This window comes from Protomyctophum parallelum (assembly GCF_964188405.1).
Source record: "Protomyctophum parallelum genome assembly, chromosome: 3".
Taxonomy (NCBI): domain Eukaryota; kingdom Metazoa; phylum Chordata; class Actinopteri; order Myctophiformes; family Myctophidae; genus Protomyctophum; species Protomyctophum parallelum.
The window spans coordinates 54,273,419-54,294,045 of NC_139698.1; the positions used below are offsets into that span (position 1 = coordinate 54,273,419).

The 20,627-nt window shown below is 42.0% G+C and overlaps 1 protein-coding gene across 6 annotated transcripts in view; it reads left to right on the top strand.

Annotated features, from left to right (window-relative positions):
- The window catches only part of map7d1a (MAP7 domain containing 1a), a 60,545-nt gene that overhangs the window by 9,446 nt on the left and 30,472 nt on the right, over positions 1-20,627 (top strand). For 4 of the 6 annotated variants that reach the window (XM_083761462.1, XM_083761464.1, XM_083761467.1 and 1 more), the window contains exons 2-4: positions 11,920-12,111; positions 17,415-17,483; positions 18,200-18,220. In XM_083761462.1, coding sequence (XP_083617588.1) covers positions 11,920-12,111; positions 17,415-17,483; positions 18,200-18,220 — 282 coding nt within the window. The remainder of the gene's footprint in view (positions 1-11,919; positions 12,112-17,414; positions 17,484-18,199; positions 18,221-20,627) is intronic. The other 2 variants (XM_083761463.1, XM_083761466.1) reach the window with 1 other exon arrangement.

Below are 20,627 nucleotides of genomic sequence, written 5' to 3' on the forward strand. Positions count from 1 at the left end.
TGATTCAGTGGTCAGGTTTGTTCAGAAATCAAGTGAAGACGGCCGATTATTATATTTTGTCATAAATGCGCAAAAAACCACTCTCCACTCTCATTGAAAATCCGGTAGAGTACGGTTGTAAGGATATGTATAGCTTAGCTGCGTGTCTCTGTAACACCGAGGAGGAGTAGACACAGTGCGTGCGTGCGTGCGTGCCAACTGAATGTTTTCTAAAAGGGCAACTTTTCCCCCCCATCCTGACCAGCCTATTATTATTATTGCATTTTGGATGCAATAACTAACTGCAAGCCAATGAAGAATGAACCAATCAGTAGCATTGTCAGTATTTGTCTTAATTTCTAATTCATATTTATTTAGTTGACAATAATTTAACTGTAGGCCAGTGTTTTGAGACATACAAGGCTATTGTCTTGTATTGCTATAAAATTATGTGGCAAATTTCAGTGGTGGAGTAAAAACAACAAGGTCACATGGCTTTGGGGAGTTTGGGCAGCAGATCTACAAGCTCTCAACATGTCATGCTGCAATGTGCTGTGGGCTTGTAGATCACCAATTTGGATAAATAAACTGATTATCTTTCCCTGATAAAAAAAAAAAATGTTTTAAGCCTGTGCCTGCACCTCATACAGCACTATGTTCCATATTCTGCTACAGTACATGTTTGCAGTTTAATCAAATTAAAGCTGCATTTGATAGGGGGGGGGGGTTGTTACTGTAAAGAAAATGCATAAAAAGCAAAATACCGAATTCAGAAATATAAAAACGGAATTTGGGAAAAAATAAAACGGAATTGGGAAAATAATAAAACGGATTTCATATGGCTCTATACAATTGCATTAAAAACATCAGTACCGGTAATCAGTGGTCCAGGACTCAGTTGGTATCGACCTCAGGAATCTGGAATCGGTTGGGCTGTTCACAGACCCGTCTGAGGATAGGGCTAGTCAGTAGAATCCATTAGAGATGGATATATACATCTTGAAAACATTGCCTGTGTGAGAACTGAGAAGATCCATTAGATATTGATCTTTCAAGCCAGGGAGTTCCTGATATAATCAATGCCTCTCGAGTGGGTGGCAGACAGTGTAGCAAAACTTTGGGCTGTCCAAAACCCATTATCAATAGTACATTCTCCTTTTATAGCCACATTTTTATTGGACCCTCCCATGCTATGACAGTGGACCAGGCACACAAACCCTCCCCTACTGAGACCAGGGAGGATTATTAGACCACCGTCACTCCCAACCCCCAAGGGGGATGTGGAACAGGTTGCCAGGGGCAACAGCTCGGCATGCTGGTCATTGCTGCAGCTTGTCCAGCTATGATATCTGTACTGCTACAGCCCTTATGTAGTGTGTGAGTGTGTACAGTGTGTGAAATTAATTTGTGGATTCAGATAAAGAAGTGTGTGCGCTCGCAGCCTTTGGTGTATTTGCAAGTTTGTCAGTGTTACAAACACTACTCCCAGGGATCACTGCTGTTTCAGATAGGCAGGGCATTTCATCCCCATGATGTCTTTGAGAAGGACGCCGGCACTTGGGAGGAAAGCGGCAGCTAAATGCCAGGCATTGTCCCAAGGTCTGGGCCAGGTGACAGGAATGAGAGCTGTGGCAGTCACCAACAGAGACATTACTATTCACTGGGCCAATTGGTATGCAACGTAGGAATGCTGTCTTCAGCCCCATGGTTGGTAATGTATGCAAAAATATTCTTTATTATGAGAATGAGATCAACTGTAGCCATGCAAATCAATGACCATTGTTTCACTTTCACTCGTTTTGTCAAAGACGAGGTGTCAGGCTACACATGCCACCACAGTTAAAAAGTAACCAGATATGTCTGTTTTTTTTATGCAGGGGACTTACACACAATTTAATAGTATTTCTCTCAATGGCCACTGTGAAATTCACACTGCTCTTTTGCCCGGACAGGAAACAGCTGTTCATGAAAAACTTTGCAAAAGGCTCCAGTCACACACGTGCGTGCACATCCACATGGGCGGGCTTGGCGCAGAATCAGTGGTTGTTGTTTACACTGCGCTTCCCGTGTGTCTGGGCCCCCTCTGCCTCTTGCGTCACCCTATCCGGGGTGAGAGAGAAGCAGGGCAAATGGGTGAGGGGTTAGGGAGCTGCCGATGAGGTCATTCATTAGTTCCCTGTCCTGCTAGTGTCCCAGCCCCGAATGAGATGCAGATCCATTCTCTTTTCTGTTTCCCCAAGTCCCCCCTATTCTTTTTTTTTGGTGCCACCCTTTCCTCTTCCCACTCTTTTGATTTCATGGCCTGCACTCTGTGCTACTTCCTAGCGTCTTGTTTGCCTCCTTTACATTTTACAAGAGAATGTGTACTGCATTTCCACCCTGCTTACCATTGTTACCAAGTGATCTTTTTGTTTTCTTTTTTAGCAAGTTAACCCAAGTATTTTATATCTATAACAAACAGAATAGGTTTTATAAAATTATAATTCAGATTATTGTAGCACTTGATCCAGCCATGCAGAATTATCTATGCAACGGTTAAAATGTAATCTAGATAGACTGGTTATTTAGACTGATTCTTCTATTCTTGGTTTACCTGTGATCGGATCCTAGTTTACTGAGGCACTATACTGTCTCTCTGCATTGCATTTTGATATATATACACGTATATATATATATTTACCTTACTTATTGGAAGTCAGTCTATATAAAGAGCCATCTGCTAAATGGCAATGGTCTCTGACTGAATTTTATGCAATGATCTGGTTATTAACCATAACCACTTAAAGCTTAAGCCATACATATTTTATATTATGTAAGGCTAATTTAAAATAGATCTGCTATCTATGAACATTTTCGATAATTTGCTAAAATGTTAGCGATTTTTATTTTAATGTTCACCTGGCATCCCATAATAGGGATGCCAGGTTGAACTTGGTTAACCCTTGTGTAATGTTGAGGAGACGAGGGCACAATGCAACAGCTGACCAAATCAGATTTTTGAATTAATTGCCAACTTAGTTTTCACAATTACATAATGGTGAAACCTAAAATCACGATTCCAATTACTTTTGATTCATTTGCAGCCCTGTAACGGAGACAATCCTTGATTGTTTGCCGCTTCATTTGGCAGGGATGTGTTCGAATCGAGAGTGCAGTTTTTCTTAGCTTCATAAATAATCCATGCCTTGTCCTATATTTTCATCCTGTGGAATGCCTTCCTTGGCATTGCATTGGGTGTTGCATTGATAAATCCATTGTGATTGGACGCTGTCATGTGACCAAGATCATTTTAAACCCAGTACTCGTACATTTGCTTTGCACTCTGTGTTCCTGTAATGTGTTTGTGTCAGAGGGAGGGATGTATCGTTTTCCTAGTTTCACATTCCTATGGCATTTCTCGACCAAGACTAAACTGTCATTGTGTAAGTTCTGTAATATTTTGTCATGCTTCGGCAGTTCCTTCATAGAGTGCTGTTGTAAACACAGGTGTGGTTCAATCATTGTCTGGAGTCTCTCACTCAGTGGATACAGAACACCAGTAGTGGTATGCTGCTTCCACGTTCTGAGAAAGCGGCAAGGTTCAATGCATTGTCTATGGAGAGGATCGAACGCCGGCCATCAATGCTGCCTGCTTCAGGAGGCGGAACCAGCAAAAAAGTAGAGCGGCAAAGTCGAGAAAGTTCGACATAAGACCTTCACACCATGAGATGAATGCAACGATATTAAAGAAAACACCATAGATGAATGTAATGAAATGTAATGATAAACAGATGTTAGACATGAATGAAGTAGTACGAGTATGTTTGTTTAATAGATTAATACAATTATGTATGGATCAGATCCGTCCAGATGGGATCCTGCCTGATGGAAGGCATGAGCTTCGGAGCCCACCCCCTGTAGAGTAGATAAGGCCAACCTGGTGGTGCCTGCTGCTTGATCGGTGTCGGGGAGATGGTGGGTGACCTAAGTTCACCTAACCTTTGCGTCACCAGGCTTTCCACCTCGGAGGAAAGCCTGGTCTGTGTTACAAAATTGCTGTGTGAACCAGTCTGGAACGGATTATATCACTACGTCATGTTGTAGTATTGCTTTGTAGTCATCAGGCAGGATGAATCATCCGGAACTTTTCCCTCAAACCGGAAGAATAACAATAAAAGCTCTCGTAGCCTGCGGCTTTTATTGAGAAAAATCGGTTTGAGGGGAAAGGAAGTTCCGGATGACTGACACCGACCGGATCATTAACCCGGAAAGGAATGCTGCCCAAGTGCCCAGGTTATGGGTGAGCTGAACAGAGGGAACAAGTGAGACAAGGAAGGAGGAGGAGCCCTTATAAAGGGACTCTGCCGATCAGCACAACTGATCTGAGTTCCCAGGTCTCAGTAGAACCTTCGTATCATTTCATTAAACTAACATTTCTAGATTTATCGATGTGTGGTGAGACAGAGGCCAACCAGAAGCATGTTGTGGTCTGAAATAGGCATGGATTGGCCTAGGTGTATACACAAAGTTGCATGTCATCTTCGTGGCTGTCTTTCATACATTTTTATTTACACTTCCATTTAGCAGAAAAACGAAATAGGCTCTATGCATAACATCCATATTGGAAATAAATCCTTCCTTTAAGTTAGTTGAGCATTGTGCATCAGCAAGTCTAATGAATCAGATGGTGAAAAAAAACAGAATCACATTTACTGTATAACAGGTGTAGGGTAAACTCTACTGGAAACGATATCAGTATTGTTCGATTTGATCATGCAATTACTCAGTAACAGGATATTGGCCTAAATTTCAATACTGTGCATCCCTAATGGTGTAATTAGTGTGGTTGCCCTAACAGGGCAACCAGACTATTGTTGTTGTAAATGAGCGATACTTTGCCGCACTACTCCTCCCACTGTTTTTGCCGCACACAATCGAGCCATATGTCAAATTGACTGGCTTCATCGGGAATCGTGTGCTTGTGTTTTGCTAAGAGATCCGTTGTATAGTTTAATTGATATTAATTAATTAGTTCTCCATAGACTTATAATGGGGAAATCGAAGACTAAATGTAAGTATTTTTTTCCATTGGAGACCGTAAGCGCCATATTTACAAGACTTGGGAGGGAGGTTCATAATAATTATGCAAATTAATTGAAAAGGAATTACATCAGTCGGCCTCATGGTGGCACTATAACAGCCCACTTTACGTTTTTCCCTATAACTCTTCTTTTTCCATGTACTCCCTGGGTCATGATGCATTTCCACATATAGGCCACGCCCATTTTCGTCAGGAAAAAAATTCCTGCAAATTTGAATTTTGTCCAAAACACACTTTTTGCTTTTCCTCCTACATATTTTGTCCAAATCTCACAAAAATCTGTACACGTGATCTCTGGACCTTTCCGATAAACTCGAATGGCGGAATTTTGATAGTGCATATCGTTCGGCCGTAATCGTCGTCCGAAGTTAGTAGGAGGGGCCTATATCACAAAGAATGCCATAAATCACGAACGGAATGTCCAATCCATCCCAAATTTGAAACACATGTCCGGGGTGGTTCAATCAACCAAGTTCTAAAAGCAATTCCATTTTCATCCATAGGGGGCGCCACAAATGCAAGAAATGTAACCGTTTGTCGCAAAAACATGAATTTTGGGGGTTAAATCCCCTCCGAATTACTTACACATGATCTAAGGTTTGACTTGAAATTGTAATTGGCTGGCAATATTAGTGGGAGGGGCATATGTAATCCACTGTGGCAACCACACTCTAGTATTTCAAGCGTATTCAGTGTCTATTCAGTGTGTACTCATGCACAGCTCGGGCAGTAAGTATATCACAGACAAGCAGGCTTGCATTTCTTGCTAGCTCTGTGTGATCTACAAAAACAATCTTTTGAAAAATTAGATGTTTCATCACATTTTGCAGCGATATTTAGTTATTTACCATTCTAAACAGCTTCTCTGTCCTGTTCACTCATGTTGTTGTCAGCTGAATTGTAACCAATTAACGCACATTTAGTGGAGTGTGCGGTTTGGAAGGAGAGGGCAGTTTGAATACACAAAGAGCTTTTGTGTTCTCTCCTAGCATTTTGAGCTATCGCAGCCCTCTTGATAGTTTCACAAATGGGCTAATACTTTGGACCAACATGACACACGGCCTTCTCCCTCTGACAGAGAAATGGTGCTGAGTCTGAGCTAATTACCTGTGGATTCCCAACCTGCCATTCTGTTGCCACACTGTGCTCGCGTATGGCTGAAATCGCTGCATGCATGCATTTTCATCGGCAGGGGTCTCTTCGCTAAGGTATTTCTGTTGAGTTCTGGACATGTCTGTCATTTCAGTAGTCTTTGTTATACACGTGGGACCAATGGAGTGCCTCTGGCTTTGACACCTGCAGCTAGAGAAGGAATGTTGGCCCCATGGGGGGACGAGTGTGTCAATTCAGGGGCCGACCAGGTCAGGGAGTGCAGAGCAGCACTGACGGTGTGATGATGGTCAACATAGTGAACAAGCACAAAAATGCATGCCACAGATTCCTGAAACTCCTCTCTGACCCAATTTCCAGCCCCCTCCCTGCTCGCTCTTGTTTCTGTGGGGCTTTTCCTATAACAAAAACAAATTAGTTGCATAAGGCTGAGAAACGTGTTGGAAAGAGAAAGGGACTAAATACTAAAAAAAGATAACGGCTCGCATTCGGAATGTGGGGATTTATCTATTGTCTGATAGTTTCAATCTGAGCAACGTTTATTCATTAAGCAGTTGTATGATCAAGTGTGCAGTCTTCTAAAGTCTTAAAGTTACTTCTTTTCTATCAATTACAATACACACCCCATAAAGCCTTGAATTCTTGGATTTGTTTTTGTTTTTGTTGCATTCCTAAGCCAATAATTTGATCACCGGTCAATAGGAGACAGTAGGAGACTCTTTCTTTAGTCTTTGACTCTTTGAGTCTCCGCCGGTCATCAAAATATAATGTTTTGGGTGAACTGAACTACTCCTATCAAAGAGAATCAATGTGTCATGTCGATGGCATGTGCTTAACATGTCAGAGGAATGGCCCACATAATGTCTGCAGTATCTGTAGACTGCCTGTACCGTATTGCTACAGTATCCTTTTTCACTGTTCACTGCTCCTTAACTGTGCCAAAGTAATTTTCCATGTTCAGGGTAGATGCCAGGAGACTTGACCCAGAGAGGTATCTGAGTGGACCGTGAGTGGTATCAGAGTGGATTTGTTGTGGATTGATTAATGCCCATGAATAATGCAAATGGTGAGTGTCAAGGCCTGATGCAGGTGGACTGTCGCCCCCCCTTAGGAACATGGATTGTAAAGATGGTGAGATGGTGTCCAAAAATCTCACTTCATCCAACTGAGAAGAGATGAGGCAAGACAAATAAAAAAATGTTCATCTAACCTTGATATAGCCTAGTAGCGAGCCCTTCTGGCTACATAATAATAATAATTTTTATTATTATTATATATTTTTTAATAGATATTCTTTGGGCTTTTTCTGCCTTCATTGATTGTATACAGTAGAAGATAGTAAGATACAGAAGATAGACAGTAAATGGGGAGAAAGTGACACGCAGGAAAGGTCGTCGGGTACTCGGGTTTGGGACTGGAACCCGCGACACGCTGTCAGGCTGCAACAGGTGCCCGGACCGGTAGGCCGGCGGCCCTGGCCCGGCATGTCGGTTTCATGCGAGTCGAATTGTCTTCACAGCTCTGCTTTGATTTTGCCTGTAGCGTTGACTTGTTCCTGAACAGATGGCATTTAGAACGTGTGCAAATAGCTCTAGTTTTCGTATTTAAAGTGCTGTATGTGTCCCTGTCTTGTTTGATTTGAGGGGTCACTGCCCAGAGATGACTGTATAACCAGTAACGGCCACGTCAGTGTACCAGAAAGTCCGGGAATGATCCTGAATTGGCCTCTGTGGCCAGTGTGTGTAGTCTCTAGAACCAGATGTACTTACTCTGTCCCAATCCACAATTCAGGCTTCGTTTTTATCACATTTTGAGCGGGAACCCCTTTTGGTGGTTACATACATTATGTTATAATTTAGCTATTGAAAAATAGCAGATCTACAAGCTCATAGCGCACCACCGAGTGGCGCACTACGAGCTTGTAGGTCTGCTATTTTAGAAAAATCGTTAAAATGTGGCGAACATTTTTAACTAAAATATTTGCATCTGGGGGTCCCTGGAACTACGGTACATATTTTGAGATGGGGGTCCGTGGCCCAATAGAGACAAGTAAGACGCGCAAACGCGGGAAGCGAACGCAGCTCGTGTGTGTGTGGTTGTGTGTGTGTGTGTGTGCTACAGCTGCGCCCTGTGTGTGTGTGTGTGTGTGTGCTACAGCTCCGCCCTCTGGTGGCGGGCGGGTGGTGTCACAGCGGGACAGACAGACACACACACAGACATGAGCAGCAGGGTCTCATAGTAAGTGGCTCACTGCGTTCGCAATAATTCTGGGGGTCCTTGACGTGAAAAAGGTTGAGCACCACTGACATAGAAACATAGATTTTTCAGAAGAAAATTAGGATTTAGAAGCCTTTTTTTTTAATCGACCTCAGTCCAAAATGGGTTAATTCAGTGGTGGAAAGAGGCTTCTGGCCCACCTGTGAGAATCTTGTCCCACCTGTGAGAATGCCAAGTTCTATCTCATGATGGTTTCATTGGGGGTTCAATTCCATTTCCTGCTCATTTGTATTGTGTGCATTTTACTGTTCTGGTCCATCAACCTCAACCATTTGTCGATTCCGTCCTCTCCTTTTTTCCTTCAGTTCTGATTCATGTTCAAGAGCATCAGATATCATTGGTATTCAAAATGGTGCTTTCTCAGGGCCAGGGGATCTTACATTGTGCGTCATTGACAATATAGAGATCATGACTGATTGCTTGGGTGACCACCAGTCACCCACGGTCACCACTAGCTCAGCCTCTGCTTTATGACTTCAATTTCCTTTCCCTAGGAACCCTTACGTGTTCTAATCCCAGTGGGTCACTGCAGTCGCAGTTGTAGTAAAGACAAGAAGGATTGTTTGAGATTTCCCCTTTCTTTTCCTTCTTCTTCTTCCATTACGATATTGGTATATCTTGACTTTGTTTGGATTTTATAAATTGACAAACAGATCTAGGTATGATTAACCCATTCTGACCGGGCACCCATTTTGGTGTCAGCATCATGTTATGCTTTAGCTATTTAAAAATAGCAGATCTACAAGCTCATATCGCGCCACCGAGTGGCGCGATACGAGCTTGTAGGTCTGCTATTTTTGAAAAATCGAAGAGCGACTGACATTTTTAGAATCTGATCTCAGGTCAGAATGGGTTCATCAGACCAGTGTGTGTCCAGTGGAAACCTCGTATGAATCTGATCTCAGGTCAGAATGGGTTAAGTGGAATCATTTGAAATGAGATACCGTACAGTACACTATCCTGAGGGGACCAAACTGCTGGACAGACGTCCAGGAGGACATTGCCATACTTTTTTACCCCATTAGGTTAAAAATAGTAGTGGCAAAATGTTATTATTCTCTAGGTCACTGTTTCTCAACACGTGGAACATTACATAATTACGTGTGGTCCTGTCCATGTGAATTTTTTTTTAAATGTTTCAAGACATACTATATTGTACCTTTTGTTAAATGTGTCAAAAACATGTTGACAAGTGACTAGTCCTTTTAAACTGACTGGTTTCATAAAGTTACTGTGACATACATACACAGTACAATATATTATGGTCGTGTAGGAGGAGATCTTTGGGGATTTTAGCTCATGCAGCTCTTCGTATCACCCTTTTAAGATGTTTAGCTCAGTCCCTCTATAATTATTCAGTAATACTAATTGGATTGAAGAATCTATGTTAATTTAACCCTAATTAATATATTTGCCTATAATCCTGCCTGGATTGGACCTTCATACTATATTTTGATCATAGAGCTAGAATATGTTTAAGTATGCACTGTAACTTGACAGAAATTCAGAAAACTGGCGAAATACATTTTCATAGTACTTCATTGTCTGTGCAACTCTAGTATAGCTATATGATTAAACATGTATTGCCATTTTCTACATACATAATTGGTCAAGCCTCCAAATTGTTAGTGAAATTACACAGCAATAGCAGATTGCAATATGTATTCCCCACTCTCTCGTCTCGCTGTCAACCCCTCCTTTGCCTCTCTGTCATCGCAGTGTTTTGGCTGCAGGCCCGTTGCCTTGTGGAGAGCACAACAATGGATTCTCTCTGTCTGAGAATATCCATGCCGGAGGAATGGTTATTTAACAGCGGCAGGCTTTGACAGAGGGACCACAGTGTCTTGTCTTTCAAGCATGCGCCTTCATAGACTGCTCAGCCCATGCAACCAGACCTTCTCTGTTTTTGTCTCTCTCTCACTCACCCTCAACAACTTTCTCCTCTCTGTCCATGATTCCTTGTCCAAGTAAGGGTCATCACAGTAACAGCCTAGCCTTCATTTCCCAGATTGATGACATAGCTTTTTCCATGCCTAGCCGAGGCTAACTTTTCCATGAGCTCTGGTATCTTGCTGTTTGCAGTGGACCAGTAACTACAATAACAGCAAGAAGTTGGCTCCGCTGAACTTTGTTGAACTGTTTGCTGTTCACTGCCACCTTTTGTCTGTTCTGTGTGCCAAAACAATACATAGCTTCTAAGATTTCTTGTCCAGCCAATACCATCCTGTAAGTTTCGCTCACGTGAGAGAAGCTGGCAGAAGAAATAAACCACAAGTGCATTGTTTGGTGGAGACGTTATAAAGAATGCTGTAACCAATTCTCCATCTCTAAAGTCGCATGGCATTGGCCCAATTCCCTGCCGGCATTCTGCATTGAATAGCACAGCACTTACACAGTAAATCTCATGTTCGGTCACTGTCTTCTGTTCGACGGCCCTCCCACTGTGTTGTTTTTTGCCTATGTCAATGTGTGAATAATTTATAGTGCGTTCGTTGCCCCAGTGTTTCCCCCTCAGAGACTGTGTGGAAGAAATTGTGCATCCAGAGGACTGCATAGGAACCATGGGTGGGGTATTGGGGACAGTGCTGAGTGGACAAAGCCCAATGCCCTCATACCCCCCTCTCCTCCCTATAGAGGGTCTTTGTTAGGCTCCTACTCTCCAGGCAAAGTTATGTTTGAGCAGGAGATTCAAGCTATCCTGTGAGTCAGCCTCCTGACAAAGTAGAGAGCCCAACTTTATCAAAACACCCTGTAACATTTCTGGAAATCCAAAATGACTGATGAGAGAGTAGCTTAACAGTGTTCCTCAGAGACATTCCTCTTAGTGGAATCATCACGAAGCTGAAAAGCAATAATAGTGTTTTGTTCAGGCCATTCCCCTGGTATTTGTTGTCTGTAGTACATCATTCAGAAACACTGGAGAATTGGTTTAAGGGTTAGAGCTAGAGGAGGCGAGATATTATGCAGCAGTGCCACCGTCAAAATTGTCTAATCTCATTTTGCATAGTGGATGATATGGCTTCACAGTAGAGGAAAACCTTGTTGGCAGAACAAGACCTTAGTGTGATTCTGTAGCGGCATGTTGGTGACTTTTGTGTATTACTTCTATGAATAATGTAATTTTGTTGTGACTAACAGCAAAGGTCAGTCAGGGAGCCAGATCTCTCCTGCAAAGGAAATGTTTCATCTAACCAGATTAAATTAAATGGTTACAAATCTCTGATTTATCAAGCAGAACCGAGGCATTACTCACCAAAATAAGTACAGTATAGCTGTGTCCTGATAGCCACTAAGACACCACCCTTTACACATGACACATGAAACTCATGTTAACATTTACGTCACCCTGGCAGAGCTGCAAAGACCTTACAGTCAGAAGAGGAATGAAGACAAACGGGTTGAGTTCCGCCTGCATTGATTCTCACCGTGTCATTTTCTCACTTTGTTTTTCCTCTTTCTGTCTCTCCAACCAGGTCCCCTTCCAGCAATTGACACAAACCCCACACGGCCTGACCCGGAGGGGGAGAGTAGTCCCCCGAAGACTGAGTCAACCCAGAGAATGGAGTCCCCTGCAAAGACAGACACAGAGCGGAAAGTGTCAACACCCACAAAACCTGACATCATTTCCAAGTTGCCTGCTTCGTCGAGCCCCAAGTCAAAAAGGGGTAAGCACTCTAATGTTTGATGTGAGGATGATACATTTTCATGCTCTGAGTCTGCTGTAAAGTGTTTGTATTTGTAATGCAACTAGTATAGATTTGAGTGGCTCAAAGGTGAACCAGTAATGGAACTTCAATTATAGGGCCTACTGTAGCTGGGCTTTGAAGATCTAAGGCATTGCTCCCTGATAATGGAGCAATTCCTGCACTCCAATGGACCCGGGTCAAATCTCTGGGGGAAAGGAAATGCTTCAATAGCACAATAATAGTGACCACATGCTTTCAGGACTGGCTTTAAATCCAATAGTATAATGTTAGTTTATGATCTTTGTTGGCATTAGCACAAGACACAATCTTCCAAGTGAGAACAATGTAGCAAAGCTCGAGCAAAATTGAATGTCTGAAGAAAATATATAATAAAATGTGGACATAAAATTTGATCCAATTTGATAAGTGAGCGCTAGTGCTAATCGCTGTCTATCTCCCTTGTGTCTGGGCACTGCGGGGGTTAGTAATCACCTCCGGTCCTCAGTGAACTGTGGGCCAACGGAACGGGAATCGGGATCCCATTTCAGTAAGTGATGCCAAGAGGGTGTTTAACCTGACCTGGGATCTTTGCCAAGGGTGTTTCCATAATACCACTGCTTGTGTATTGGCAAGGAGTGCAATGCAAATGCTAACGTGTTTGGGTTTTTTGGTCCCTGCGGCGTTTCTCTATCAGTTTTCCGAAAAACGCGTCCAGTGTGCAACCACCTTAAGCCTCTTTTCTTTCTCCCCTTTGTCCATTAATCCACAGCCCTGTTCTTTATGCCCATAGCGTGAGGTGACGGGTGATATCCCAAATAGCTTCTGAAATCATAATGGAACTGTCCGTATAGAAACCTTGCTATTGCCTTGTCAGCTCAAGACCTTTTTGCGATTCCTAGTTTGTGTCCTGACAGTAGTGGTCATGTCTGGCCTATTTCTTTAATAAATGACACACTTTTCCCTTTTGTCCTCTTGAGTTCCTTTTCCACTTAATGTTTATTATCAGTGGAGTTTTGCCCAGAGCTGTAAGAAGAAGGGATCAGAGTGGCACTCAACCTTTTAGTCAAATTAAATGGTTAAGACGGAGAGAGAAACTTATTTTGCCCTTGTATTATAGATTAATTGAGGCACATCTCAGCCACCTTTTCCTGTGACAGTGGAGATGGCACATGGCTACTGTCCCTCAAGCCTCCCCTTCGGAACGTATTGTCACTGTCGAAAAGGGTCTCATTTCCTCAGTTTAGCTTTTGTTTATATTCAGATGCCTGAAGATGTCTGTAAAAGCACAGGTTCTTTGGTCAGATTTTGTGTGTGACGATAGTGAATAGATATCAATATATTAATATATTTGTCTTTTTTTGTTGTTTTGTCTTTTGCCTACACTACCTGCTATATAACACACAAAGCTGCTGCTTTTACTCTGATTTAACACATCGCTGTTATTTGGACTAGGTGCCAAAGAGTGCTCAGAATGTGGACCTCTCACTCCAGTTTTTTTTTTTTGGGTCATTCTGTTTTTGCCTTGTGTGTTCAACAACCGCAACACATAGTTGATCCTACTACACACTATGAGATTTAAAATGCTTAATGGGAGCTTGGGTTCGGCCATTAATGTGTCGATATTGATATGATTATCTATTCTACTTTCCTCTTGGGGAAATTTGTATTTGCATTTGACCCGTTCTTAACTATTTAGGAGCAGTGAACGGTCACATTGATGCCAGTAACTTGGTCAAAAGTGATGGCACATTGGCCAGAGTGTGTGCCTAACACGATGCATGTCTTTTGGTGCAACCACTTCTTTACGGAGCTGTGTGTGTCTCTGGCTGCCTGGCTGGGTCTGTCCCTGGCTGCCTGTCTGTCTGAGCATGAAAATTACATTTGGTTGGTTTTCAAAACCAAGTGTCACTGTTGTGCAGCCTAACACACACATACATATTAACCCATTCTGACCTGAGATCAGATTCTAGAAATGTCAGTCGCTCTTCGATTTTTCAAAAATAGCAGACCTACAAGCTCGTATCGCGCCACTCTGTGGCGCGATATGAGCTTGTAGATCTGCTATTTTTAAATAGCTAAAGCATAACATGATGCCAACACCAAAATGGGTGCCCGGTCAGAATGGGTTAACTGTATATATGATGATTTCAGGTGTGACAGTACAGTACAGTACAGTACGAGGGACCCCCACGTGGTAACTCTTGTCATTTCTCAACCGTTTCGAACGTGGGGCGGCTCGCCGGTTCCTGCGGGTCTGGAAGTTCCAGGGACCCCCCCCCCCCCCCCCCCCCGGGGAGCCCCACACGGAGTTGCACCACATAAGGGTGTGATTTTTATACTGAAAGGGCCTACATTTCAGCTCAACTGATAACTAGAGCGCAATATATTTCCATTATGCCTAGTTCAGGTACGCTAGCAGTGTGCTGATAATGCTGTCCATCGGGTGAAGCCAGAGATGTTGTCATTTTGTCGGTGCAAGTGCACAAGCGACTCACACAACATCTCAATGTTCCAGTGGAAGGCCAAAAGCCGCTGATACTGTACCACCATGTCCAAAGTAGGCCTGAAATAGGTGCATGTTCAGTGGAAAGTTGGAAACCCCATAAAAGTAGGTCAGAGATTGCCATTAAAGGAGGCTGCATGGCAGCCCTCCGGTGCAGATTGTTTTCACGTGTGGAATGATTAGCACCTCACTCTATTAGAGAAGAAGATGCTTTGCCTTTGATGTAGAACATATGCTCTGTTTGGATTGAGGGGGTGATGTTGTGGCAAGAAGGCAAGTTGCTCAGAAATGATCATGAACCTGACCCACATAGTCCCCCTGTTAGCTGTTCTAGAAATAGAACATTGCATACGTAATAGAATATGTTTCAAGTATTATGATACAGAGGTTCTGTATTGGCCAGAGCAGTGCTTCATGTATGTGACTACATGTGTTATTATGCAGCTATTGAAGTAATTGATTTCAATGTAATATACTATTTTCTGGAAATTACACAAAAGCAATTTATGCATTATTGCCAACTTGGCAAGTCTATGTGGATCAAGGTTTTTTGTGAGGAAGTAGGCCCAGTGTTAATGAAAGATGAGCTTAATTTCCTTAATTTCCCCTCTGGGATGAATTAAGTTACCAAGCTAGAGAATATCCGTGATATCTGCCATAATGGGGATAAAGTTAACACATTTTTGTGTATTGTGATTTCAAAAGTCTCCCTATCAAACAAATGTCATGCTTGGATTACATCAGCACGCACTAACCCAAGGGTTCACAGACCTTTCAGGCCATGACCGCCCAAAATAGGCCTAATCATATTTGAACAGGGGACCCACCCTGACAAGCACTGTGTACAATACATTTAGTTCGACTCGGTTCCACAGATTAATATTGTGAAAGATGTTTGCCTCTTTCTTTATTTTTAATTCCCCCCCCCCAAGGTTAACCCATTCTGGACGGGAACCCCTTTTGGTGTTTTAACTAAGCATTATGTTATACTTTAGCTATTGAAAAATATCAGATCTAAAGCTCATAGCGTGGCCCAGGCCGTAGCGTAACGGTCTGGGCACCGCTACGGCCTGGGCACCGGACTGGTAATCCAGTCGCAGTGTGCCGCGGGTTCGACTCCCGGACCCGACACGGCCTTTACTGCATGTCATCCCCCCATCTCTCTCCCGTTTCCTGTCAGCCTACTGTCTGTCCCTTCAAAAATCAATAAAAGGCGTAAGCCGCAAAACAATATCTTAAAAAAAAAAGAAAAAAAGAAGCTCATAGCGCACCACCGAGTGGCGCGCTACGAGCTTGTAGGTCTGCTATTTTTTAATTTGTTTTCAAATGCTGCACAAATCTTTGAATATATATTCTTTCAGAAGACTTTTTGTTTTATTGTCGGGTCTAAATGGTTAACAAGGTCTTAAAAAGCAATGCATTGTACTAACTTTACAAATGTGCAGATACACTGTATACAGTGTATAGACTATACTTAGTTATACTGTATGTTGGTTTGTTTACTGTTGAGTCAGAAAAACAAAGTTGCACATTAAGCTATTCATCTGGCGTCCGGGGATGCCCCAAAAATAATTTGGGGACCCTCAGTTTTGGAACCACTCTACTAAACAATTGTAATCACTAATATCGTGATATCAACCCAATACCAAACCAACAGTATTAATGTTTCTGAAGACATTTGAGGTGATAAATAATCAATGCAGAAACTTTATTCAGCGCTACCTTGTTCTTTTACTTCGTGGTTTGCTGTGATATCCAGGCGGGTTATGGTACTTGTTAAAGCCCCAAATAAGCACTTTATAGCCAGTTAAAAGATGCTCATCTGAACGGCTACTAGAGGTTCCAAGCTCCGGTGTGTTTTGATTGTGATTGATTGTGTCCCGCACAGCTAGGAAATGCGTCATGATATGTAAATTCAATACTCATTAAATACTATTTAAAGCTTGCAGTTGGAAATCTTTCATCGTTGGACCATCCTCCTAATAATGACTGAGTCACTGAATAGTTCTGAAAGGCACCGCAAGATGTCACAGGAGGAAGAGATGTGAACACACACACACGTTCATGTGGCAGCTTGAGATGTAGTTGGCCTGCAATATTTATTGCAAGACAAGAGTGCACATTGCCATTTGTATAGCAGTAGTGTTGTAATATTGACATTGCCATTCCTAGTATTTCTGTGTGGACCTGTAAAAATAACTTCACATGATTAAGAAAAGGACGGTACACTAAATTGTGCATTCTTATTCCAAAATAAGGCACTTTAACAGACTTACTAGACAGACAATATTGAAAGGTGTTTTGGTACCTAGTCTTCAATATTTAAGTTGTACTCATTACATCCCAAGGGAAGAACCCAGCCAAGGTGCGACAAACTAATACCAGCTATAGTCTTGGCCACCTTTCCTGTTCATCTGCAGGGTAATGGGCTGTGAATACCACCATGGACTCAATGTGCTCCATGAACAAATATTCCTAATGGGCTTGAGTCAATTAGGCTACATTTAAGAAATAATTTATAGATTTTGTTTTAACCCGGTTGTATTACCAGATGGCTAGAGTGTATTGCGTCAGGGAAATTCATAGAAGGTCAGTTATCTAGGTATAGCAATTTGAATTAGTTTGAATACTTTATTTGCATACTTTTTTATGGTGCGATGAAATGAAGACTATGAATTTAAGGTTAAGAATTATTTCCAAATTATATTTGACCCACCCGCCTGCCAGTTTTGCAGATTTGACTGACATTTTGTCTCTTTTTTTCTTGTTCTCATCCTAGACATGGTCAAGTCAGAGGACAGGCAGAAGCTTGCCAAGGAGCGAAGGGAAGAGAAGGCCAAATATCTGGGTAAGTTGAGGTAATGATGGTTGGAAGACAAGTCCTTTCCAAAGGGAGAGAGCTCCCCCTAGTGTTAGGGGTGGAAAGGGTTGTTATTTTGGTTCTAAGTTACATATGGCATGCACATTTAGCAGAAACTTTGGGAAAGGATAAAGGACTAATTTTGGCTTAGATATAATTGCATCTGTGATTAATGAAAACCAAGGCCATATTTTGTGGCCAATGACTGTCAAGAAAACATTAATCTTTCTTTCTGCATGCTCAGCAACTCATTTGCAGTTTCTAAACAATAGCTTCTTGTGTTTTTCTTGGCTCACATTTGCTTTACTTGCCTTGGCTTTAAAATGTTACCTTAACCAATATCAAAATGCCTTGATCAGTCGATTCACTGACTAAACCTTTGCACAAAATGTTTGAAATGAAAACAACAGCGACGGTCTTATTGTTAGTTGACTTAATTGTTGACTTGTTGTCACTGCACGAGTGTTCATTTATGCAGTCTAAATTACACGTCATTGTGTAACGTGTCGCTTGTCAACAACTGCTTCTCAAGCAGGAAGAAAATAATTTGTCAGTAAGCGACGCGTCATACGATGAAGTTTCACTTATGATTAAGACATGGCTGTCTCACACACTACCCGGCGAAAGTGACAAACCGCTGGCGCACTGCTTTGCATGATTGACAGTTGCCTTTGTCTTCTCTTTCACTCCCCCCCCCATTGCAGAAGAGCTCAGCCAGTTACAAGGTAAGCCTCACCTATGTGTCGTGGTGATGGTGATGGTGGTTATCGTGGTGGTGGTGGTGGTAGACGACTCTTTTCATTTGATGCGTCTAATTCCGAGTGCTTTTTACTTACAAAACATATTTTATTATTTATATACTCAGTATACAGTGTAGTATATACTACAAATGTATATGTACCGGTAATATATTCATGACTATTCAAAAATATCTCTCGAAATTACTTTAAGCCTAAATGTTTCATGTAATTAATGTAGCACCAGGCTGATAAACTTCCAAAACGTCCCATAGTTTCTCACGAAATAAATCGTTCCATTTGTTTATCAAGCAGTAGGCTGCAGCAAACACCCGGTTTCAGAATAAGCAAACGTTCATTAACCCATTCTGAACGGGCACCCATTTTGGTGTTGGCATCATGTTATGCTTTAGCTATTTAAAAATAGCAGATCTACAAGCTCATATCGCGCCACCGAGTGGCGCGATACGAGCTTGTAGGTCTGCTATTTTTGAAAAATCGAAGAACGACTGACATTTTTAGAATCTGATCTCAGGTCAGAACGGGTTAATCAGACCAGTGTGTGTCCAGTGGAAACCTCGTATGAATCTGATCTCAGGTCAGAATGGGTTAAGCTCTAGTTTGAACTTGTCTACTATGCAGCAGGCAGCCACAGAGACCACTGGTCCTCACAGTTCATTACATTTCTTTTTGAAGATAACATATACACCACAAAACCCACTCTGATTACAATCTTCCTGCGGAAATTAGAGGGTTTTGCAAACTTTGGCAGACTGATTTAGCTTGGCTGTGAATTTGCACTTCAACAACTAAAAGAAAAATATGACTGCTACCAACAGTAAAAGGGCTATATTGAGAATGAGAAATGCAGAGGTCCTTTTCTCGTTTGTATCCGATATGTTGCATGTCACACGTTAATGGCAGATCCTCAGACTTCATCATTAATCATTCCTTATTAAACATAAAGCCTTAGCAGCACTAGTGTATCTGTAGATGTCTAGAAATTTGCTTATATAATTTATGAAGAAAAATATAGTATATTTGGAATTATAGCATAATTTGTAGCAGTCCGTCACATTTGACTGACTGCTTATACATAAGCCTATAATTGCAAATGCCGATGGTTGCATTATGCACAACTGAAAACATTTCCAGATGGTACGTATATGGTCCTGATCTAATACCCGCATTCAAATCAGGATAAAACATGAAATATAAGATTCTGCCAAAGCTTGTGTTTACAATCTCAGCTTGAAAGCGATCTCTGTTAGTACAGCCTGGCTTCTGAATGATCAATAGTAGTAGTGGAAGTATTGGCTCATACATTTAACTACAGGAACCTTATTCTGTGGTTAACATTTGACGAGATCTGAAAGCTCATTGAGAACGCATTGAGTTGCAACACATTGTGAGTTTGTAGATCGGCTGTCGGTAAAGAGATTTGGTTTAGAGGGTTAAAAGGAGGAAAGGAGTATAGACCCCAGGGGGACCCCAATCACAATCAAGTATACTATTTATTGGAACTGACTATTCCTTCGGTTTTCACAGGTTGCCTGTAATGTTAGTGATAATCAAAGCCCCATCGTCCATGGTTACACTGGCTGTAAGCTGCTCTGCAGTATCAGTAGTGAACATGACTAAGGCAAATATGTTGTTGGATATTCCCAGCTGTGTTCAAGACAAGTCACGCTGACTAACGTGTGTCATTCTTCACAAGTTTTGCGAGAGCTGAATCAGAGTTTGGACTGAGGCACCATTCTGGTTGTGGCTGTCTGTGGTGGAGCGGACACAAGACACATGTATACTTAATGAGACCAGGGAGGGAGCAGCCCTGAATTAATGACTATTTAATGGCCTTTACTATAGAAAGCCCAGATGTCAAAACGTTGATAACTGAGGGGAGACTTATTTATAGAACAACCAGGAGGAGGAAGTAGATAATTCTGAACTCTTAATGGAAGATCATGTACATTTAAATACTTAAGTTCTCACTGGCTAGACGACTTCTTATGCATTTTCTAAAATTTTCTATTATATATCCATTTTACACACACACACACACACACACACACACACACGTGGGAAAATACTCTCGATTCCTATTGTCAAACCCTTTCCCACACCCTCTCCTCCGCCATGAACCCATGGCGGAGGTATCTTCTGGGTTAGCCAACAAAGATATGTCATCCCTGTGCACATACTGTACATGTACAGTAGATTAATATAGGCTATAGAAAGTATAAAGGTTCATAATACAGTGATATATCTTCAGAGCATATTTGCATCCAAACTCAAGCCAGCCAGTCTTTGCCTAATTCTATTAGCCTGGGCAGCAGAAAGGGGAGGAGCTTTTATGACAGAAACCTGTAGAATTTCTCATATAGAGCCTTGAATG